Here is a 24,458-nt window from a genome sequence, read left to right as displayed (position 1 = left end):
TGTTTTAGTTAGTAAAAAGTGTACAGCAACTTAGTTTTCATGGCACTGTTTCTCTTATTTACGCATGCACAATGATTTTAATTAATTGATTTGTGTGTTCTCCCTGTGTCTGCATGGGTTTCCTCCGGGTGACTGTCTGTGAGGAGTGTGGTGTGTTCTCCCTGTGTCTGCGTGGGTTTCCTCAGGGTGACTGTCTGTGAGGAGTGTGGTGTGTTCTCCCTGTGTCTGAGTGGGTTTCCTCCGGGTGACTGTCTGTGAGGAGTGTGGTGTGTTCTCCCTGTGTCTGCGTGGGTTTCCTCCGGGTGACTGTCTGTGAGGAGTGTGATGTGTTCTCCCTGTGTCTGCGTGGGTTTCCTCCGGGTGACTGTCTGTGAGGAGTGTGGTGTGTTCTCTCTGTGTCTGCGTGGGTTTCCTCCGGGTGACTGTCTGTGAGGAGTGTGGTGTGTTCTCCCTGTGTCTGCGTGGGTTTCCTCCGGGTGACTGTCTGTGAGGAGTGTGATGTGTTCTCCCTGTGTCTGCGTGGGTTTCCTCTGGGTGACTGTCTGTGAGGAGTGTGGTGTGTTCTCCCTGTGTCTGCGTGGGTTTCCTCTGGGTGACTGTCTGTGAGGAGTGTGGTGTGTTCTCTCTGTGTCTGCGTGGGTTTCCTCCGGGTTACTGTCTGTGAGATGTGTCGTGTGTTCTCCCTGTGTCTGTGTGGGTTTCCTCCGGGTGACTGTCTGTGAGAAGTGTGGTGTGTTCTCCTTGTGTCTGCGTGGGTTTCCTCCCACACTGCAAAATACACGTGGTAGGTGGATTGGTGACTCAAAAGTGTCCTTGGGTGGAGAGCCAGCTGTAGCTGGGATGTAACTGTGCTGTCCCCTTTTGTCCCGTCACACTAATGCCGGAAGTATGTCACAGTGGCTACTGTGTCAGTGTTACACCGAATTCTGTGACCGTCGTGTTTTGTGACCCTAGAGGGCGCTACTTCATGTCCAGCATAAGGGTCACAATTTGTGACAGCTGCTGTCAGAATATGTGACCCCACTGAATATTAACTTAATATTAAGTTACTTAAGTAAACTTAAACATGAATGTTTATAAATTTTATGTGGAAATTCAGTGTGGGTCACATATTCTGACAGCAGCTGTTAGAAATTGTGACCCCATATACCAAGGATATGAAGTAGCTCCCTCTAGGGTCACAGAACTCGACGGTCACAGAATCTGGTGTAAGACCAGCTAGAGGTGGTCGATACGGGGAATTTTGGTATCGATCTGATACCAAGTAAATACAGGGCCAGTATCACTAATATCAATACAGATATCGCTATTCTTCAGGGGTGTGAATCTGCGTGCGCAGCAGCTGGAGAGAAAAAAAGCTTGAGTATCGATCTTTTTACACAAGTATTGTTAAATACCAATACCAGCATTGGTATCGATATTATTGATATTTGGATCAATCCGCCCACCTCTAACACTGTCACAGTAGCCACTGTGACATTCTTCCGGTATTAGTGTGACAGGACAAAAGGAGAAAGGTGTCGCCCTGTGAAGGACTGGTGCACCCTCTAGGGCAGGGGTGTCAAACAAAATCCACGGAGGGCCGTGTGGGTGCAGGTTTTCTTTTCAACCACGCAAAAGCCCCACACTACTGAAAGTCAAGATCTATTGATTAGATCCAATGATTAAAAACAGGTGGAATGAGGTGTGGCTTCTGCGTGGTTGGAAAGAAAACCTGCACCCACACGGCCCTCCGTGGATCTAGTTTGACACCCCTGCTCTAGGGTGTGTTCCCACCTTGAGCCCAGTGATTCCGGGTCGGCTCCCTGAAATGGATAAACGGTTTCAGAAAATGAATGAATGAATTAATGAAAGCCTTCTGCAACATTGGCCAGTAGGATGGCCATTGAGTGGGTAGAGTTTAAAAACTCCAGTAGCACTGCTTTATCTGATCCACTTGTACTAATACAACACAAACTAACCACACTATCGCCATGTCAGTGTAACTGCAGCGCTGAGAATGATTCACCAAGGTAATCACTGTGGTGAATTTTTTGGGATGATTCCCATTAAAGAAGAGGATTAAAGGGAGCTAAAAGATAAGGACTGCAGCCTGTAGCTGATAAAATAAACAGTGTGTGGAAACAAGGAGGTAATTACTACAAAGTATCACACATGTATAGTATAACAGCCATACAGTCTCTGGTGTGTGTGTGTGTGTGTGTGTGTGTGTGTGTACTAAAACCTGCTCCTAACACTGAACTGAAATAAAAACCATGGACAGTTGTTAGCCGTTGCCATGGATATTTACTGCCCTTGACAACCACGCACCTTCTGCGCAGGCGCACAACAATGAAGCAAAGCATTGTGGGATTGAACGCTATTGACACAGCAACAAGAAGCGCAGCTGAGAGGGAACCCGCCGCTTCCGGAGCGTTCCCTCTGTAAACCGCTCTTATTTCTCCAAGAAGTGGGGAAGAGGGTTCGGGTCGAAGAGCGGACACAAAGCTTTGTCGCCATGAATAGCTCGGTGGCCAAAAAGACGCAGGAGAGCCTGGGGAAAGTGATAAAGAAGCCTCCGTTGACTGAGAAGCTGTTGAGCAAGCCGCCGTTCCGGTACCTGCACGATATCCTCAGCGAGGTGAGGAGATATTCGCCCCCAAAAGCGTCTGTGGGCAGGTTTAAAAGTCAGCGGAGAGGCGAAGCTGTTCTTATTCGCCAGCTTCTCGTTCGAATTTTCCGTTCCACCTTAAATGGTGCAGCTGTTCTGTCCTGAATTTAAGGTGGAATGCAAAATTCGAATAAGAGACTGGCGAGTTACAGCCGCTGTGCCTTAGCCAAGGTAGTTAGCATTTAACTGGTGAGTATACCACATTCTCCAGGTAATATAAACCTTAAATAAGTCCGGTCCAGTGAGAAAAGGGCAGAGGGACCTTCCTGTTGGACGACCCTCAACTTTGGACTTAAGTTGTCTGGTAAACTCCTGTTTTGTGCGATACCCCGGTGGTAAAACTGACGGGTAGCAAACCTACTTATCTTTCCTGAGCTCTCACTGGCAGATTTGGATTAACGGTAGTCGACTGAGGCAAGGTGAGGTAACGTAGCTAACTAAATAAGCGCTGGCTGCTGTAACGAGTGTTTGAAGGATGTTTTGAAAGTGTACGTTAGTTAGCTATCTAACATGTCTTGTGAGCTGTTGTAAGCTGGAGTAGACGTTGAGGTCTGTTAATGCCTCTCTGTTGCCAGGCACCTCGCTGAGTTTTGCTTTGGCAAACAAACCAACAGACCCTGTGTGCGCTTAAATCATATGAGCCGCCTTTCCTCTCACCCAGGGGGTGTTCCACGACCTAAATTAGCAAGATAACTTAAGCCCAATGTCGGTATTATCCATTAGGAAAATAGCTTAGAGCCATTTCTCGTTAACAGTCCCTAACGCTTGGTTTAAATTGTCTAGCTAACTCTTAAATCCTGCTTTGTGGGACAGCCTCTTAGTAGAGTAGCAGAGGACCAAGCTGTGTTTATCCACTGTAAATGGAATAATAAACTCTATGTAAAGGTCTGCAAAGGTTTACTGTGGTGGGTGTACAGTCCAAATAGGTTTGGAAGTGTACATACACACACACATATATCCAAAAGTATGTAGACACCACCTCACCTACCATTTCTTCTGAAATCCAGGGTACATTTGCTGCAGAGATATTTTGCACAATTGTGGCAACCTAGTTGTTGGAGCATTGCTATGAGACTTTCAGCTAAAAGAGCAATAGTGAGGGAGGTGATAATGTTGTATTATTAGTTAATGTATATCAGGTTGTTTCATCTTTCAGCGATCACAGTTCCACTACTTCATACTACAGTGCTGGCCACTTTATACCCTTCTAGCCAACACGTAGGCATGGCGAGCTTATGCCAGTCGTCTCGTAAGTAAGCAGCTGATTTGTAGCTGTGATTTGGTGGCAGCAAGCAACATAGTGACAGTGCAACAAGTGAGCAATTAAATTATCCAAGTACAAATCTACCAGTCAAAAACTCACACCTTCTGTGGTCCCCAGCCTTGACTCCTTGAAATTTTAGCTCCTGCCTGTGCTTCGTTTGTGTTTTCAAGACTATGGCACGTGTATAATATAATAAAAGAAAGTCCCATAACAGCTGTTTCATTTTTTTTTCATGTTCTGTATAATGTCTTTTTCAAATGTACAAAGCCTGTTCAAAAATAAAGAAGCGTGGAAGCTGCGCATTGACTGTACCTCCTCACAATCATCAGCTCACGTAGTCATGATCACGCCCACAAGAAGCAAACATGGGGCGTCATGAGTGATTTGTCACCGCGAGTGTGAACTAAGCCGCTAGGGTCAGTCTGGCTGCTCCAGTGTGTCCCATTCTATTAATAAAGCTTTTCTGTGCATATTATACAAGCTACTTCTGTGTGCAGCTTAAAGCCTGTGTCACGAAAGGGTGCAACCTAATTTTAAATATTTCAACACATGTCAATACACATTTGGACGTGTAGCTTATGTTTACGTCTTAAGAATGCATCAATCAGAAGGAAAGAAAAGTAACACAAAGTTGGAAGACTTTGAAAGCGTAGTTAAAATGTTTGGTGGCTCTTTCCACTTGAATCCATGCGAGAAGCTCAGCCAAGGTTAATCATGTTGACACAAAGTGTGTGGGATGAAGGAAAAGCAAAAACTGCATCACTTACTTTAGTTAAGACATTCTTAGCAAGGGATATCTTTCCCCCAAGGCTCTGCAACGTGAGCATCATATTTACATGAGAAAGTTTGGCAATTTCACTCTGCACCGGGACATTAGATACCTCTATGGTTATTGTGTGCTGGAGTTATTTTTTTGAGCTGTTTGCTTTCTGTCACTCTGCTTAAGCTCAGCTTTCAGTCCAGGTTATATGCATTATTGATGCAGGCCTTCACTGTCATGCTAAACTCCACTGGGCTGACGGTTATGTGTATGTGATGTCAGGTTCAGTTTGATTAGTTCAAAGGACTAAACTCATTGAAAGACATCGGGTCACAAACCCCAGTCATTTTGTTTATGTTCTGTTCAGGTGATCCGCACCACGGGGTTCATGAAAGGCCTTTATGGAGAAGCAGAGATGAAGTCAGACAATGTAAAGGTAAGTTGCATAACGTAAACATTTCACAAATATTCGTGCCTAATTTAGCTTAATATCTACATATTCTTTGAAACATAAGCTGTGCTGTGGTTTCTATTGATTTATTGACATGTGACTTCAAATATAAACATGTCTGTAGTTAAAATTATATGAAACACTTAGTTGACCAAGCCATCGGTTGAAGAATGCTAACCAGGATTAGCCTCAGTGTGAATTTAGCCTTGGTGTGACACAGATCTCGGTGTGATATTAGATCAGATATTTGATTTTTTTTTTTTTTTTTCCTTGAAGCATTCAAAATTCGTCTTATTTATTTTAGGATGTGCGTGTGTGGGTAACGCTAGTTTGCAGATACCACATCCCAAAAATCTGTATGCAACAGATTAACATTATAATAATATGACCTCGTTGTTTATGTTAGCTCCACTTACCATATAAAGTTTGTAGTTCAGTGGTAGACCACGGCCCTTCTGTTGCGTGGCATAAATTGTTTGCCCACAGTCACCTTGTTCTTCAATTGTCAGGATGCCAAAGGGCAGATTTTACTGACATTGTGGAGTTTACCTGTGTTGTGCTGGTAAAACTGGGTCAGACACAGCAATGCCACTGGAGTTTTTAAACACCTCACTGTCAGAGCTGGAATAACAATAGTCCACCAGCCAAAGATATCCAGCCAACAGCATTTTGTGACCACTTACAAAGATCTACAGGATGACACACACAAACGGTATCTCACTTTATGTCTCCACGTTGGACCAGCAAGGTAGGTGGGTCCAATAAGATCGCAAGTAAGTGGGCATTGTTTTTAAGCATCGTTGCTGTAATCCAATTATATATGTGCAGAACACATTAAGAAAACACCACCAAGTCAGTGTCACTGCAGTGCTGAGAATTCCTGCTCTGTGGTGACCCCGTGGGAGTCTCAACCATTGAAGAAAACGGTGAAATCAAGCTAATGACACATGAAGAGCAACAGCTGGACTGCAATCTTTAATTGTGTAGCAACATTGCGTGACTATGTGGTAAATGTAGCTGAGAAAATATGTAATTAGTATACATTATTAGTATACAAGTTCATTTTAATGTTATGGCAAATTACTTTATATATTCTATCTATCTATTGATACACTTATATAGCGCCTTTCTAGACACCCAAGGACGCTTTACAATCCACACTACTCAGAACACTCAATCCAAAAATCACACACACACACACACACACACACACACTCGTGAGAAGTGGCAGCCAAACGTGCACAGCATACTCTTGACCAGAAACGACCGTCCACCTGGAGGACTGCATCGGGCACTAGGGTTTCACCCAGGACAGAGTGCCAATCCATATCTGGGCACACACTCATTCACTCACACAGCAGGACAGTTATTAGACAGAAGCCAATTCATCTACCCTCCATGTGTTTGAACTGTGGGAAACTCACGCAGACACAGGGAGAACATGGAAACTCCACCCAGATGGGACTTGAACCCAAGATCCCAGCGCTGAGAGGCGAACTTGCTCACCACTAAGCCACCGTGCTGCCCACATTATCACTCATAATATGACATTTAACTGTATTGTTTTGCTTTACACAAAAAGCAAGGGAGTTTGGGGGTATACTTGACAGAATCTTTGACAGTCCAGATGCATGTTTCCCTCTTATTTTTACTGAGAGTGAATTCAGACTGGCGCTTCTGTGTGAAGTCACTGTCCATATTCGCAAGCCGAAATCCACTGACAAGCTGAACACAGATCACTATCACTATGACCCTGTAAGATAAACACACAGGTAGCTCTATGTAGCTCTCTATGAGAGGGTAACTGGAAAATGGAGAGCTAACGAGAGATAAAGCCCTGGTGACACAGGCTAAAGCGTTCACACCTGATCCTTTTTCAGACAACGGTGGAGTGTTGAAATAGCAGAGTCCTTTGATGCTACCACATACATAATAGATGCTCTCACTCTCTCACTCCCACGTGAGACTGAAGAGCTTTTCCCTGCGTGGAAAACTGGCCAGGTCTCAGTTCAAGGGTGTCTTGATGGAGATTTGCAGATTTTAATAGATATAGAATTCCACTTCACTTTAGTTACTAATCTATGACTGAAAGTCAAACCAGACCAAGCAACAGTGAACTATGGGTCCTGCTTGTGTGTAAAAAGTAATAAATGATTAATAATGTCTACACCTGGCTGAAAACCAAATATATCATAAAGGGAGCAAGAACAATGAAACTGCATCATATTTTCCCAGCTTTTGTAGGAATAATACATATGCTGTTATAACTTATATACTGGTAATGGCAATCTTTCAACATTAAGTCTTCTTCAATCTTTAAACTCAGTGGTAAGTCATGTGTCGTATGTTTTGTTTTCCTTGTGCTACAGGATAAAGACTCAAAGATAGCGTTCCTCCAGAAGGCTATCGATGTAGTGATGCTGGTGAGCGGAGAGCCCCTAGCTGCTAAGCCTGCACGAATAGTGGCAGGCCACGAACCAGAGAAGACCAACGAGCTGCTCCAGGCCATTGCCAAATGCTGCCTCAACAAGGTCAGTCACTGGAAGTAAAGTGAGTAAGACCAAGCAGTAACACTAGAACTGTAACCATGACATCTTTGCTGGGTTGTCTCGCTATAATTGGCCTCTTGAGAATCTGTGAGGACAAGGAAAATGGGCTGAGGGCTTTATCAAGGGAGCCTAGTGATGCCGTTCTCATTCAAGACCGAAATATTTTGTGTTAGTCTTACAGGCCCAGAAATGAGCGTGGACACGTAGATTTATTGAAGTGAGAAACAAAACGTAAAAATACAAGACCAAGCCAGCGTCTCAAATGAGGAGTGATTGTTAATGTTGTCAAGATTGTCAACATAAAATTATTAATTATTGTGGGTTCTCCCTGTGTCTATGTGGGTTTCCTCCGGGTTCAAAAACACGTTGGTAGGTGGATTGTTGACCCAAAAAAAGGGTCCATAGGTGTGAATGTTTGTGTGAGTGTGTGTCGCCCTGTGAAGGACTGGCGCCCCCTCCAGGGTGCGACAAGTGATTAGGTTTAGGCTCCTGACCCAATGAATATTCATTATTGTCACGTCTATACTTTGAGTATATGTTTCATTAACAATTATATAAATACAGATTAAGAAATAAATATGCTTTAAATACAGATGCATGTTGATGATGCTGAACATATGGCTGTTGATTGGCTGAGCCCTATTTTATAAAAACACTATTTAAATATAATAGAGATTTAGGAAATCTAATATACGTATAGATATATAATTGGAAATTGACACGTGAAATTGTACCATGTCAGTGTGCACCTCTGTGTCTACACGGGGGGGGGGCACAAAATATACTGGAAATACTGTGTATTATTTTTTTAAACCCTAATGTGATACAAAATGAGCATGATCTAATGTTAAAGAGTAATATGTGTTGGTAAATCTGTCCCTGATGCAGCTGTCCAGTGATGAGGCTGTGAGACGTGTCTTGGCGGGAGACAAACTGGATCTGAAAGGGAAGGCCGGCACCTCCAGATCGCAGGGAAAGGAGAACAGAGAGGGCAGAGAGGTCAGACATGCTTCCAGACAAACTAATGAGTGCATATAGGGGAAATGTTACAGAATCACTGCATTTGGTTGTATCCTTATTTCTTTGTAGTAGAGAAACATACAGCAAACAGAGATATTTATAACAATAAATTGAACATAAAATGGTTCATTCTTCAGGTGTGCCTGAATGCTTTAGTTTAATTAGTTTATTGGAGGAAGCCCAGGAGAAATCCATGTAAGATAAAGCAGTTATAACGTTGTTGAGATGAATGTCAGCATGTTATCACCGTCCAGTTAAAAGCACGTATCCCCCAAAATGTAACCTTACAGGAGAAGAATAAACCTTCTTAAATTTCAATGGAAGTCAGTGTAAAATGAATGTATTCCAAGTCATTTCTATTGCTTCATTCATCATGAAATAACTGGAGAGCAACGATGTGTTAATCTGAGGCCTGAGGCGAGACTATTCATTCGTAGCCTTAAATTCGAACAACTATGGAATTTGCCTGTTTTAACGTTTGTAACCGAGACACATTTATTGATTGTATTACGTAAGAAATGTAGCATTTATTTATTTGTCAATGCATTGTTTTTTCACGTGTTATTATTCTGCAGGAGAAGAGAGAGATTAAAGAGAGCAGCTCGAGCAGAGAGCGGAAAGATCCAGACCGTTCCAAGGACCCAGAAGGCATTAGAAGTGAGAAAGACCGGCACAGAGATGGAGAGAGATTGGAGAAGGGCCATGAGAGAGACAGGACAAAGGACAGAGACCGGGATAAAGACAAGAGCCGTGATCGGGATAGAGACAAGACCAGAGATAGGGACAGAGACAAAGAAAAGGACCGGGACAGGGAGCGGGATCGAGACAAAGGCAGGGACAGATACAAGGAGAGAGAACGAGATAAAGAGAGAGAGAAAAATAAAGAGAGGGAGAAAAACAAAGAACGAGATGTGCACAAAGAGAGAGAGCAGGACAAGAGGAGGGACCATGATAAAGATCGAGAAAGGGAGAGGGAGCAAGAAAGACAAAAGGAGAAGCCAAAGGACAGACCAGAGAAAAAGGTTGGTGGTCTCTAGAACCTCACACTATTCATTTTAAAGCACCGTTTAGGTTATTGATTAAACCCCTAAAACCCAGCTCTGTTAATCAGAAATATGTCCATGACTCTGTGCCTTCATTTTCATTCACTACATGTGGCAATATTAATATGCACATAGTCCCTGCCACAATCTCTATTAGATATTTTTACCCAACTTACCAACTGTCCCGCAGCTTTAATGTCAAGAACCAGCTACAGACAGAAACGGCTCATGCTCAAATAAATAAACAAACATTAAGGCTGTTCATTAAAAAGGTCCAGTCAGGACCAACAATGAGTCAATCATTGCACATTTCTTTTATTTGCATAAATTTAAAATCAATCCATAATATAAAAGCAGCCATTTTTACATTCATATGATGCTCAAATCTAAAAACTGCGCAAATGTTTAAACAATTGTTATCTTCAATATTTTCAATCAAGTGATTATGTAATTACTTTGACATGGATATTATATTTACACTGTCCTGTTTACTCTCTGAATGTCAATTTGACTTTTGTTGTGTTTCTACAGGCCAGAGCAGCAGAAGAGCTTAGCAGACGAAGACCTCAAGAAGAAGAGCCCAGTAAAAATCAAAAGACTGAGCCAGTGGAGGTGAGGATTTTTTGTTTTTTTCGCTTTCATGATGCGGTCAGATGAAATACCCAAATTAAAATTTCAATAAAACATGCTGTAAGTACACCCCTGCTATAGCCTATCTATCCTTGTGATTTTATGAAAGTGAAACACCTGGTTTTAGACCACAGTAATGTATTAGTGTGGTGTAGGGCCTCCTTTTGCGGCCGATACAGCGTCAGTTGGTCTTGGGAATGACATACACAAGTCCTGCACAGTGGTCAGAGGGATTTGAAGCCATTCTTCTTGCAGGATAGTGGCCAGGTCTCTACGTGATGCTGGTGGAGGAAAACGTTTCCTGACTCGCTCCTCCAAAACACCCCAAAGTGTCTCAATAATATTTAGATCTGGTGACTGTGCAGGCCATGGGAGATGTTCACCTTCACTTTCATGTTCATCAAACCAGTCTTTCACCAGTCTCGCTGTGTGTATTGGTGCATTGTCGTCCTGATACACGGCACCGCCTTCAGGACACAATGTTTGAACCATTGGATGCACATGGTCTTACTGGTGCAATGTGCAGTTAATGAAGATTGTCCACCAGGCTGCTCCAATTTAGCCCTGAAACCTCCCACACTACAATGACAGGTGTTTCACTTTCACTGTCTAACCCCCGTAGATAAGCCCAAGATTATTTAAATAAATGCCAGGCTTTGACTTTTGAAATGACAAATACAGTACAATTTTGTGCAAAAATAGTTTACTTTTCCTTTGCATGTTTTTTCATTTTGAGAAAATGCTTTTATCCCATTCCAAATAGACCTGGTGATTTCTGAAATGCTCTAGAGCCTTCTGATCTATTGTAAATAGCAGATAGAATAGTAGAAAAGTCAGCTACAAGGAAATTGCGAGTCATGGCTAAAATCAGGGGGCTTAGTGGGGACATCTAGTTGCACATTGTGACTGCGCAAAAATGGGGAAAGGCTATAAAGCCTTATTCTAGGGGTTTTCAAATGCCTGTGGCCACAGTGCAAAGCATGATCAAAAAGTACAAGGAGTTCCATGCAGAAAAATCTCAATGGTCATGATGGGAAGCCAGAAATGGCCCTTTTCTCTGGCAAGTGTCGTAGTGCGAGAGCCCAAGAAGAATCCAGGGATCATGGTCAAGTCCGTCTTGATGTGTCTGAGGAGTTTTGGGACCAATATTTTAGACAGAACAGATTTTCAGCGTCAGCTCTGCGGTCAGAAGAGATCAAAATAAATGTATCAGGACACAGGAATGTGGATTATGTTTGGCAAAAGAAAGGAGAATAATTTAACCCCAGGAACACCATCTCCGTGTCATGCTTGAGGGATGTTTTTCAGCCAGTGGGCAACCTTGTCAAGTAAACAGAGTCATGAGTAAAACGGACTACACTGAGGTTCTGGTAAGCGTCTTAGAATTTAAGGAGGCAGCTGATGACCACAGTATTGACAAAGAAGCCTTGCAGCCTCTAAGTCCATGTCTGTTATGTTATGTCTGAGAAAAGGTATGAATAATATTGTACTTGGCATTTTTTAAGTTATTGATTGATTGAATGAAATGTAACAAGACACACCTCTCTCTCTCTCTCATCTCTCTGTATTTGAGTCACTAAAGAACTGCTTCTATTATCGAGGTTTGATGTTGTTATAGTGGTCTGACTGAACTGGAATGTCTGATTCGTCTACAGTCATGTTTTTGTCTCTTTAATTCTCGAGACTGAACGTGACGAGCTAGAAGAGGTACATTAGTATTCGCTCATATCTTTCATTAATTAAACAATCATTCGTTTGTTGTAGTGGGTAGGTTTCAGGAGTGAGTGGAAAGGTTTGGTGGTGTATGACAATGTGGAGGGCTATAGTTTTTTTTCTTTACCTCTGAACCGAATGCTTAAAAAGAAGAGTAAATAATTATACTTTATTAAACTATTCTTTTATACACGCTGTTTACTGAGTAAATACTATTTTGTATAAAATGAGTGGAGATTCCGGGGTTGAAGAAAAGGGGCAAGTAGGAAATTTGTTTAACTCTGCGTGCCGTTATATTACTTGACACATTCGCTAAGGTACTTCCATTGCTTTGTGCGTTACAGGCTTGTAGCAGAGTTACAGAATTGTTCTCTGTACGTAGTGAACTGCTTAGTCACTGTGTTTACGAACTGTGGTGTAGTTATTTTTAGAAATTAAAGAATAGATGACTGTTTTTCATAAATACATGATTCCTGTTTATAGTAGACATTTAGTAACATGAACTCCTCTGACCTTTTTTTTTTTTTTCCCCAGATGACAGAGGCTTCACAAAACCAGGTAGTTATTGCAGGTTCTCTGCATTTGTTTGGCAAAATGTAATACATATGAATGTCTGCAAAAAAACAGGTCAACAATCTACAAAAGCCATGTAAAGACAAATCACTGCACTCTTTGATTCAGTCACGGAGTCATACTGTGTGGTTTGAAGCATGATGAGTAGGACTTCATAGATCATTGAGTATGAAGTGGTTTTGACTTGATTGTGTGTGTGTGTGTGTGTGTGTGTGTGTGTGTGTGTGTGTGTGTGTGTGTGTGTGTGTGTGTGTGTGTGTGTGTGTGTGTGTTCTCTCAGCCTGAGAGTTCTACCAGGATACCCAGGCCTTCATCTGCCAAGGGGCAGCGACGCTGGCCCAAAGCAGGAGCCCCAGGTAACCTTACACAACCTAGACCATACCACAGTCTGTTTAGTGTGATTACATAACATGATAATGAGGGAGATGTTCATAATAATGGAATTAATATTAGAATGATTGTTGGATATTTTTTTAATAGTTGTGATTGATAGTTTATCAAGGATGCAGTCACATTGTTAACCAGTATTTCCATATTTTTTCCTCTTTTTCTCTCTCTCTCTCTCTCTCTCTCTCTCTCTAGCAGATGAATCAGACAGTGATGGAGGTACGTAGGCATTATTCCCAAAACAAAGAGACTCTCCTTATTTGATTTTCATTTCAATCTTCGTCCTAAAGTTGAACCTCTAGATGTTATATTTTATTTTATTATATATTTTTTTAAATAAGTTAAGACCTTCTTTACTAAACTGGGGCAACCTCCACCCCCTTTTGAGACTTCCATTTAAAGCTTCTGTTTACGTTGCAGTAGGTGACAGTCCCTCAGTGGATAAGCAAAGCCATCTTGAAAATGGAGATGAATCCCACATTGTGTCGTCCCAAACATCCAACAGGTTAACTTTGTCCTTTTTAATTCTTTGTTTTCTTTCTTTCATTCTTGACCTGATCATGAACTTGTGTGTGTTTTTCAAATTCAAATGATTGGTTTAAGAGAGAGAGAGAGAGATGTTTTTGCCATTTTCAGATTACTTACTTAGTCTACTTAGACTGCATGGCCATGTAACTCATTGATGCAAATCCTTTTGCTTTCATGGCAAAGTGCTGCCAGACTGCACTTCAAAGCGGCATGTTGGCCTACCTTTCCTTTCACAGCCGATAGACTTCTCTCTGCACACACGAAAATTACCATTGGGCTCCTGACACTTATTTATCTCCGTTTGTATGTGAGCAGCTTTACCACAACAGACTTAGACATAGATATAAAACCGTATTATGGGTTGGAGTCTTGAAAGAATGTGTAATAATGGTATGCTTTCTGAAACAACAATAGGAGAATACCACGGCCTAGCAGCGCAAGGCCAGCTCCTCCTCGAGTGAAAATGCAGGAGAGCTACACTGATGGAGCCACAGTGGAGAGGTGAATACTCTTTATTTAAGAACTTTCATGTGCCATATTCTCGTACTAACTAATATTCTGTAGTCAGAAATACCAAACGAGGCTTGGAAAGTTTGAATCCAAGAACCAGCATCACAGTGCACAGAGAACATTGATGCAATACATGTTAAAGTTATTTAGTGTGGCAAAATACATATTTAATATTAGAGCCATGTTGTTGGTGATGAAATAAAAACAAGCTTTGTACTTCTCTGAAGAGAGTAGATTTACCATTCTAATTAGCCACCGTCAGCTTAGTATTAATCTATCTTCACCTTCTGGTTAAACTTGTTTCTTGATGCTTATAAAGAGTGTGAAACTAACTGGTTGGTCCTCAGGTTGGGCAGTGCCAAGCCCCCGTCTGCGGTGATTATGGAAGGTAAAAGACTCTCAGAGGATGAGGAGGATGAAGATGGGCAGTTCGTAGTGGAAGAAGCAGTTGGACCTCTGCCAGACATGCCCGAGCTGGAGGTGATGGGTGCTTTCCTCCCTTCAGAAGAATACAGAGAATATGATTGAGTTATACTCGTCCTAAAACAGTAGCTGATGTGTGTGTGTGTGTCTCTCTGTATAGGAACGCTCAGTTGAACTACAGGGTGATGAGAAGCATGGTGAGTTGACAGAATCACGGTCAAGCTATTGACACCGATTTGAATGAGTAGATATTTTTATCCTAGATTAAATAATTTGGGTTAATTTTCTCTCATTAAAGGTGGGCTGGTGAAAAAAATCCTAGAAACCAAGAAGGACTTTGAATCCTCACCTTCGTCTCTGCAATCAAAAGAGCAGGTACTGCGTCTTTAACTTAGAGTTAAGGCTTATGTCTCTACTACCATCCACTAGAGGGCAGTGCTGTTTCAGTTCTAATACCTCAACCATTTTTTTATCATAATAGCATTCCACTAATGTGAGTAAGTGCATTTCGAAATCTACTCATTGAGACAATCAGTGTTGGTTTCACTAAATACGATACCTTAGGGACATGATTTTTGCTGTTTTTCATTTGAAAGCCTTAGCCAGCTAGTCACCCATTTATTAAAGAAAGCAGCTTTGCAAATGGACTGGAGCAGGGTAATTGTGGTTTCAGACCCACTGAAGTATTTTTCAGTGGAACTTAAGCAACGACCAAAACAGTGTGACTCCACAGATGACAGCTTTGAGATATTTAACTCCTTTGTTTGAGACGATTGTGAGCTGTTTATTAAGATAAACCACTTTATCTGAGGATCTCAGTGTGGAATGTGTGGAGAAAAGCACGTCTTGAAAAGTAGTTGGCGAAATTGTTTGGTATTAGGGCGGATTTATTGCCTGTTTTCCCCAGCTTTTAAATCTGCTACATCCTCTTTCTCTTGTGGCCCTGTGACATTGTGAATATCTCTCAGTAGAAAGTAGATTAAGTTTATTAATGAGAAAAGATTGTGGTTTTCAAATCAATACAAAAATATTCCACAAAGATCAACTCTTTCAAGGCCCAGGGTTCTAGTCTTCCACTGAAGCGCAGACAGGCAGTAAATGTAGTAATTTTTTTCCCACCCTTCCATTGTAGCAACAATAACTTGCTCTTTCCATATTTTATAGCAGATATATTGTTCAGAACCACTGGAGGATGATGTCCATTCAGATGTGGTGCCTTGTCGAGTGCTCTCCAGTCACTGTACTGGCTCTCTGTGAGCCAGGGAGTGCTCCCATAGTCAATATTTAGACAGTGATTCAGTTTTGAGGTGCTCTTGTCTGTACCCTGCTCACAGTGGCCTGTGCTGTACTGGGTGGTCTACCTTCCTGGATCATACTCTGCTCCCATCTGTTGGAGTCTGGCTGCTGTTCTGATGGATGCAGTATTTGGTGGTGCAGCTCATGCAGAAAGCCCCTGACATCCAGCCCCAGCCTGACCTTAGCCACGTGCTCTGAAACACAGGAACACTTGCTGTGGTTCTAGTCTGCTGCTCTGTGTTTAATGTCCAGTTCTTTCTACCGGGCTGAAAACCAGTGCCTCACACCATATCATTTGATTAAATGTAAGATATTAACTACTAATCCGTTTTGCTTGTGTAAATATTTGCTGCAGTATAAGTGAATGCCAAACTGAGCATATGTTATACCCTTATTGTAATGTTATTAACCACATTTGAGTGTACAAATGTGTGTTGGAGAATAACACAGCTGGTCAGATTTGGTATTCGTACCAAGATGGGCATTTTAGTAAACACATCAAGGTCAGTTTTGTCATTTAATTGCAAAGCAACATCAATAAAATCCATCTATCCATCCATTATCTGTAACCCTTATCCAGTTCAGGGTCGCGGTGGGTCCAGAGCCTACCTGAAATCATTGGGCGCAAGGCAGGAATACACCCTGGAGGGGGCGCTAGACCTTCACAGGGCTACACACACACTCACACATTCACTCACACATACAGACACTTTTGAGTCACCAGTCCACCTACCAACGTGTGTTTTTGGAGCGTGGGAGGAAACCGGAGCACCCGGAGGAAACCCACACAGACACAGGGAGAACACACCACACTCCTCACAGACAGTCACCCGGAGGAAACCCACGCAGACACAGAGAGAACACACCACACTCCTCACAGACAGTCACCCGGAGGAAACCCACGCAGACACAGAGAGAACACACCACACTCCTCACAGACAGTCACCCGTAGGAAACCCACGCAGACACAGAGAGAACACACCACACTCCTCACAGACAGTCACCCGGAGGAAACCCACGCAGAGACAGAGAGAACACACCACACTCCTCACAGACAGTCACCCGGAGGAAACCCACGCAGACACAGGGAGAACACACCACACTCCTCACAGACAGTCACCCGGAGGAAACCCACGCAGACACAGGGAGAACACACCACACTCCTCACAGACAGTCACCCGGAGGAAACCCACGCAGACACAGGGAGAACACACCACACTCCTCACAGACAGTCACCCGGAGGAAACCCACGCAGACACAGGGAGAACACACCACACTCCTCACAGACAGTCACCCGGAGGAAACCCACGCAGACACAGGGAGAACACACCACACTCCTCACAGACAGTCACCCGGAGGAAACCCACGCAGACACAGGGAGAACACACCACACTCCTCACAGACAGTCACCCGGAGGAAACCCACGCAGACACAGAGAGAACACACCACACTCCACACAGACAGTCACCCTGAGCGGGACTTCAATAAAATCCTCTTTTATTTAATTTTTTTTTTGCACAAATTCACGCAGCGAGGTTTGTGCAATTGTTGCTAAGAGGACTCGCACACTACAGACCCGCAGCTCATTTCCCTGCACCCCCTTCCTTTCTCTGTGTTCGTTTCAGAATAATCACTCTGGATTTCCCTCCATTCCCAAATAATCAAATTAGATTTCCCCCCATCAGATGTGGACCGGCTCTGGAGTGGAATCCGAGCAGCACGCAGAGCACTCAACTAATTCACTTAATGCTGCCTCATCAGTTCTCTGACTTCCCCGCCATTAACGTTGGCCATGAGCTGGGTGCGGGCTTTCAGGCCACTGAGCACTCTAAACAGGGCTGCAGGTTAACTAGTGCACCGCGCTTCCAATGCCTAGTCAGCTGGATGGAAAAACAAGCTGCAATGACTTCCTTCCTGACTTGAAAGGGGTGAGGGTTCAGCCTAATAAAGCCAGCGGTCTCCTGTAATCTTAGTGTAACGTCGAGGTTTAAAAATGTAAATATTGAGCTTCCTTATTCCCCCTGACAGGTCTAGGGTTACGCTGCTAATAATTCATTCTATAAGTATGTCCTTTTTTCTCGTTGGCCAATCTCAGCCGGATTACATATCACTTCATAACATTCAGAGAGTGGCGGTTAGACCATTTCCCTATCACTTTTTAAATTTCAAAAGCTTCCTCATTTATTAAAAAAACTAAAAACAAGGTGTATATACAAATCAGAAGAGGTGTGTACACACTACAGAGATACAACCAAGACGGTAAAGTACATTTAAAAGTGACTTTCATGGTCTCTCACGAGTGTAAAGTAGTCAGTAATATCTGATCTCAGTTCAGGTATGCTGTCTCTTCGCACAGGCAGTGTGAGTGAAGAATGTACTGTGTATTTTAGGACTGACCTCTTCTGTGACCCCCCGGAACGCATGTATATTATTATAAAATACTTTACGTAGGCCGTCTTTTTATTTAGACAGAATTGGCCCCTCACAGCAGCTGCGTTTTCATAAGCATTTTTTCTCCCTTTTTTACACCATCAAATTAGCCCTGATGAAGGTTCCTAACGTATAAATAAACCCTGTGGCACACAAATGGATGGCTGTTGAGTGAGCGCTGCACGGCAGAAGGGCCAGCGTATTCTCTGTAGGACAGGCAGGAAAATAAATAGTCATCTCTTCAGGCCTGTGTCTTCATAAACACCTACCATTTTTGTGCAGTTGTATAGGAAATGACTCTCTCGCGTTCCTGGAAGTGTGCTGCCCTTCTAGAGAGAGACTGCCTCTGCGTTTGAACAACCTATTACCTGATAAAACGAGTGTTAACTGGTGATTCTGGAGCTTGATTTTCTCTGTGGCTGGTTTCTAAGGATTTTATGGCGCACACTAGCTTTGTGTGCTATCCCCCTGTGGCAGTCCCTCTGGACCTTAGCTGGGTCAGGGCAACGACCCCCATGAGGACACACTGACCCCACTGCATCCTGTGCTCAGGACTCCCCGTCCTGTCCTCTTCTCACTCCACTGCAATGCTGCTATTTTTATGATGTATCTGGATGGGGCCTGTGTTTCCCTTGTGGAGGAAACCTCTGGGCAGTGCTCAATTAATCTTTTTTCCTTCAGAAGCCCCCAGACCCACCATGGAGCCTTACACCAGCTAGAGAAACATAAACAACAGAAGCATAGCCCAGTTCAATGGACTCGACTAGTTGCGCCGCCTCTATGAAGGGTCCCGTGCGGTTCAGTACAGGACGGGTGGCTGTGACCGTGTCAGTATGTTCTGGTACTGTGCTGCTTGTGTGAAAGGAAAGGTAAATTTATAGCAGGTATTTTGTCTCTGATCAACAAGTCAGGACAAATTATACATGACTTTGTAATCTGTTCGTGTTCGGTTATCCAGGCTCATTCATCACCGTATAACTCGCCTACATTTTAGATGATGTAATGCTTTTGGACTCGATGTGATATTTTATCCACAAAGATGGATGCTTCCTCCGTTTATTACCCCGGAGAACTTTGTAAGCCTTTGAGAGTTTTCATGCAATGGAGGTATTTTTCCTCTCAGAGTGCTCTTTGAAGAGTCCTGTACCCCATTCTTTCCTTCATTCCTCATCAGCGCTTCATAAATCATGCATTTTATGTGCATTTCCTCATTAAGCAAATTAGCTCTCAAGCTTTATCCAGCTCCGTGGCCTGGCATTCAGCACCGCCGGCCTCCAGCAGCCACCTGATGTAGGCCCACTACGCCAGCACCGTCGACCTTCTTCTGTCACTGTCTAAGCTAAAAAACCTGCCTTACACGGCCCTGCACGAAAATATTTGTCTTGGCTTAGCAGGAGGAATGGGGAGAAAGAGCACACCGGTCCTGTCGAGCCACACAGGACCCCCATAAACAACCGATTTGTGCCCAGAGAGACAGAAAGTAGATGTTCGACTTATGCAGCTTTTTTTTTTTAAATGCGAAAAGGGTGAGGCACAAGAGGATGACAAACAGACCGAATCCTGCTGGCCTCCGTGCTCCACCAGCAGTGGGCTGAACGTGCTAGCCAGTGTTTATCTAGCACTGGTGTTTAGGGGCTAACAGAGCCACCCACCTTGCTGACAGCCAGCAGACATTTTAGTAAAACGTATTAAGAACTTCCTTAAGCATCTGTGTATAATTAACACATTTTTTAAAAGCGATAACCATAAACCTTATTTCATAACCACCTGATAAGTCTGTCAATGGTAGCTCTTCAAGGAGGAATTCGCAAACACGCTTTTATTTGAGAGGGAGATGCTGGTTAGTTTGTGTTGTTTTTAGCGTGAAACAACATGAAAATAGCTGTAAACGTCTGTGGCCACAGTGACAGATATTAGCTCAGGGGTTCACCTTAAAAGAGCCAAAATGAAGCAGTTGTGACCAAATACTGTTGTAAAATAACTTCCCTGCCATACACAGTTACTTAAATAAACCAAGACTAAAGACATGCCTTATAGAACATTGTGTGTGAGTGTGTGGGGGCAGGCTGTGAGAGTGAGGTTTGTTTGGCTTAGTGCCACACACAGGCTGTGACTCCAGCTGAGTAAACATATATATGTGGCTGGTGTGTGTGCCAGGCAGAGAGGTGACTGGGGCAGAGCAAGACCCCCCAACCACACACCGTACAGCGGAGGCCCTCACTAACCGCTCATATTATGGATCCCATGGCCTTTCGGGTTTGATCTTTATATACATTGCTGGGTTTGTATAATTCCTGCCTTGAAATTCTAAACATTCGTAGCCTTGAAATCCTAAACCACTAAATGCAGACTTCTGCCTTGTTCTCTTTGTTGCCGGTGGATATCGAATATTTCTAACCTCATTTGTGTAATTCCCTTCAAGTGCTCACTTCAGTGAGGTGTGTGTGTCGGAAAATAATGTGTGAAGCTCTGTTGCCAGTCGGTCAGTATAGATCTACTTTAACCGGCCCTGTGCTGACCTCGTGTGTATTTATACTTCTTCTTCTTCTTCTTCACCCTTGTGATGATGCGTTGCAGGATCGGACGCCTGTGTTGGAGGCAACTCGTAAGAAGGAGCGGGAGCTGGTGGCAAGGGAGATCGAGCGACTGCGCTCCTCCATTCAAACCGTGTGCCGCAGTGCCCTGCCTCTGGGCAAGATCATGGACTACATTCAGGAGGATATGGACTCGATGCAGAACGAGCTGCAGACCTGGAAACGGGAGAACAAAGAGCACGCACAGGCCCTGCTACAGGAGCAGAGGTAATGTGCGCACACACAATAACACACACAATATATTTATAGTTTGGGTGTGTGTGCCAAGCATAAAAATGGACTGCTGTCCCGAAAAAGATGAAACATACTTAAAAATAACCCTGGTGTCCTGATATGTTTAAAATCCCCAACTTCCCTCTTACAGAGGTGCCAGGGTAATCTCTAGAGAAAAGGCTAGAGAAAATATCTTGATGAATCTTAAAGGTGGGGGGGACTTTTCCTGGCTGCCCTTGAATGCCAGTTTCACCTGCAGTTCCATTGTAGTAGCCTTGAACAGCAACTGCCACAGCTACTAAAGTTTAACCTGCTGCATCCAGCTTTAACTTACATTTTTATACATACACAGTACAACTTTAAGAAATCTATTTAAATGGGTTCTCTCTCTCTCTCTCTCTCCTTCTCTCTCTCTTTGTCTCACTCTCTCTCTTTCTCCCTCTCGCTCTTTCTCTCTCCCTCTCTCTCTCTGTCACACTATCTCTCTTTCTCTCTCTCTCGCTCTCTTTCTCTCTCCCTCTCTTTGTCACACTCTCTCCTTCTCTCTTTGTCACAGTCTCTCTCTCCCTCTCTCTTACTTTCTCTCTTTCTCTCTCTTTGTCACTATATCTCTCCTTCTCTCTCTTTGTCACAATATCTCTCCTTCTCTCTCTTTGTCACAATATCTCTCCTTCTCTCTCTCCTTCTCTCTCTCTCTCTGCCTCCCTACTGTTTATTCAATGTACTGTGAGGTCAATCTCAGCTCGGGTGGAACATGATGGAGATGTTTCTAATTCAATAAGAGATTTAGTTTGAAACTAAGTTTTGGCAGTGGTTAAGGATGAGCTTTACCCCCCAGATTACTATCAAACTTCCTAACGTTTGTGCTGTGATTCTGATTATCACACCTCTGTAAGTTAGAGCTCAGGATTTCTTAAATATAGAGGAGGGGTTCCGATCTGCACCGGCTATTCTGGGATTTCTTTAATTGCACTAATTGAAAGGGTAAATAATTCTGTTAAAACAGTGCTGTGGAGGGATGCAGTGCTGCGCTGCAGAAAACTAAATGACATGACAAATAATATTACGTGCTGGTTTAAATACCAGTTTAAATGTTCCTGACCTACCGTTATCTGTTAGCTTTCTCTGCGATGCAGTTTCTGTTGTAGTCCATGTGTTAAGACACAAAAAGGTGTTGACAGTGGTATATGATGTGATTATAACTAGGAAACTTGCTAGAATGTGTTTACACAGGTAAATGGGCATGTTAAACTAGTATGACATAGAAAGACATTACATAAACCCTAATTCCCAGATTCTTGGTGGTGGGGAATACTGTGGTATAAGTGTGTTTGTATTTTGGTGTCTTTTAGAATCACTGACAGTGCTGTGGAGCCACTGAAGGCGGAGCTAGCCGAACTGGAGCAGCTCATCAAAGACCAGCAGGACAAGATTTGTGCCATCAAGTCCAACATCCTCAGGAACGAGGAAAAGATCCACAAGATGGTGTCCGGCATCAGCTTCTCCTCACAAACATGAGAACGAGGCAAAAAAACCAACAAAAAACATTAGCACTGTCTGCACAGGAGCGCTGTCTCACTCAGTCTCACAGTAGCTCTCTGGTGATGGTTGTCTGATTTGCACTTTTTAGTGGGTGTCGGATGAAACTGAGGATAGTGAGACAGCAAAGTCACCCTCTTCACATTCCCCTTTTGGTTTAAGGTGCCTTCTGTTCGGGTTCGGTGGAATTTTCAAAAATGACATGCGTGCACCGAGCTGTTCCTCTTCCACAGTAGATTTGCACACTTTGAGAGATGGATGTGTTCAGATACGAATGTGTATCCCGTTTAGTAACAAGACTGTCCAGTGTCCTCCGTGTTCTCAGCGTTCAGCCGCACTGTTTGTTTCAGAAAGGGAACGTCTTGGCAATATGTCCGATGAATTTTTATTGCTTTTCAGGTGCACCACGTCTCAGTGGCTCTCCAAAGCTTGTCTTAAGCAATAGGCGCCTGCTTTTTTTTTTTTTTGGACAGTAGTTATGTCCAAGTTCAGCCCGTCAGTGAGGGTTCTCCATCAAACCTTTAGCTCTTAATCCGTCTGGAAAACCAGCCCAAGATGTTAGTTTCAAATTGACGCATGCCAAAAGCTGGAGATGCACTAGTAAAGCACCGCTGCACTTTGATCAGTGACACTGACTGAACACGCCTGTACTGATGTGGAGCAAAGTACATTTCAGTGCATGAGAAGACCCCGGTTAGGTCTGTTTGGTTGTAGCACAGTGATTTTATTAGGTTAGATGTATGTGACGTTGGATTTGAGAGGAAAGAGAACACTGCTTTCTTATACTTTATATTACTGTTTATCAACACAGTCCAGCTGTAAATTAAATACAGAAGACACATTAGCTCACATTTAGACGAATAAACGAGGGTGAGAATGGATTTGGACGTTTTACATCCCACTCCAATAAAACAAACACTCGGCAGAGACGTAAACTCCTACAAAACTGATATCTCTAACTTTTTTTTTTAAATACGTTCAAGATAAATGTTATTACATATCTATAAATCATTTTATATCAGTATTATCTGCTATGTTATAGCACGGACTACAACAAGTACAGTCAGATACTGAGCGACAACAAATGAAACCTCCGTTTAGTTCTATTTAGACATCGAGTTGACCATTTACACTGTAAGCTATTTTTACCAACGCCCACATTGTCTTTGCTGTACATTCTGTATATTTCTTTGTATCATAGCTCACAAATGACTATAAATTTTGTAGTGGAGTGAAATAAATGGCTACGTTTAAGTAAAATACTTGCACATGCCGTGTTTTTATAAACGCAGGGGAAATAACTGATGTTGTGAAAGTTTGCTGTGAGGTAAACATTAGTGTGGCATTTTAATGATTATTTTGGACTGTGCTACGGGGACGTGATGAATGTGTGTAGTTTGTGTTTTTGACGAGTTCATGTGAAGTCCTGGTGGTGTCTGGCACAGCGCAGTCACACGCTTGGCTACACCCAGCCTTTGAAGGCCAGTCCAATCTGACATAACAAAAACTCTTTAATACTCTGAGAGCTTATATCTGAGGCTAACATGAGGCCTGATTTTTGTTTTCTGGCAGCGCTTGAGACAGCTGCACAAGACACACACATACACACATCTCGCTCTGTAGCATGTGCAAAGACTGGGGACCCTTCAGCCTTAAATGAGAATGGGCTGACCTGGTCATTTCAGATAAGTCTGCTTCTTTGAGGCTCTTGAAGGCCTGGACACCTGCCTGAGAGGCTGCTGTGCGAGCGCTGAGCCGACGTTGGGATTAAGATGTAATGGCTGGTTTTGCTCACACTCCTGAGGGCTTTTGTCTGCTCTTTCCTTGTGTCCATGGGCAGACCCCACAGATTTGGCATAACTGGAGAGGAAATGACTCTGCCTTC

General features: G+C 43.1%; 1 protein-coding gene across 4 annotated transcripts; it reads left to right on the top strand.

The window, feature by feature from the left end:
• Positions 1-2,346: 2,346 nt before the first annotated feature.
• Positions 2,347-23,812, top strand: traf3ip1 (TNF receptor-associated factor 3 interacting protein 1). Of its 4 annotated transcripts, none has more exons than XM_066686221.1 (16): positions 2,347-2,620; positions 5,042-5,110; positions 7,495-7,656; positions 8,563-8,673; positions 9,270-9,716; positions 10,269-10,349; positions 12,615-12,638; positions 12,934-13,009; positions 13,239-13,259; positions 13,464-13,545; positions 13,983-14,069; positions 14,426-14,558; positions 14,662-14,698; positions 14,800-14,876; positions 20,805-21,028; positions 22,387-23,812. In XM_066686221.1, the coding sequence occupies exons 1-16, from the start codon at positions 2,498-2,500 to the stop codon at positions 22,550-22,552; spliced, it is 1,920 nt and encodes a 639-aa protein (XP_066542318.1). In that variant the 5' UTR covers positions 2,347-2,497; the 3' UTR covers positions 22,553-23,812. The 4 variants fall into 4 exon arrangements, with proteins under 4 accessions (XP_066542318.1, XP_066542315.1, XP_066542317.1 ...); XM_066686218.1 differs by having other exon boundaries at positions 13,461-13,545; XM_066686220.1 differs by having other exon boundaries at positions 13,236-13,259.
• The last annotated feature ends 646 nt before the right edge of the window (positions 23,813-24,458 follow it).

This window comes from Hoplias malabaricus, chromosome 12 (assembly GCF_029633855.1).
Source record: "Hoplias malabaricus isolate fHopMal1 chromosome 12, fHopMal1.hap1, whole genome shotgun sequence".
In the NCBI taxonomy this organism is placed as follows: Eukaryota; Metazoa; Chordata; class Actinopteri; order Characiformes; family Erythrinidae; genus Hoplias; species Hoplias malabaricus.
The sequence above is the reverse complement of the archived record's forward strand: the minus strand, read 5'-3'. Positions and strand labels throughout refer to the sequence as shown.

Bases quoted from the DNA above. Each gene is read 5' to 3' on its own strand.
- traf3ip1 (XM_066686217.1), top strand. From the start codon at position 2,498: ATGAATAGCTCGGTGGCCAAAAAGACGCAGGAGAGCCTGGGGAAAGTG. The intron at 8,674-9,269 runs GTCAGACATGCT...ATTATTCTGCAG, and splicing joins AGAACAGAGAGGGCAGAGAG to GAGAAGAGAGAGATTAAAGA. The intron at 10,350-12,614 runs GTGAGGATTTTT...TTTTTTCCCCAG, and splicing joins AAAAGACTGAGCCAGTGGAG to ATGACAGAGGCTTCACAAAA.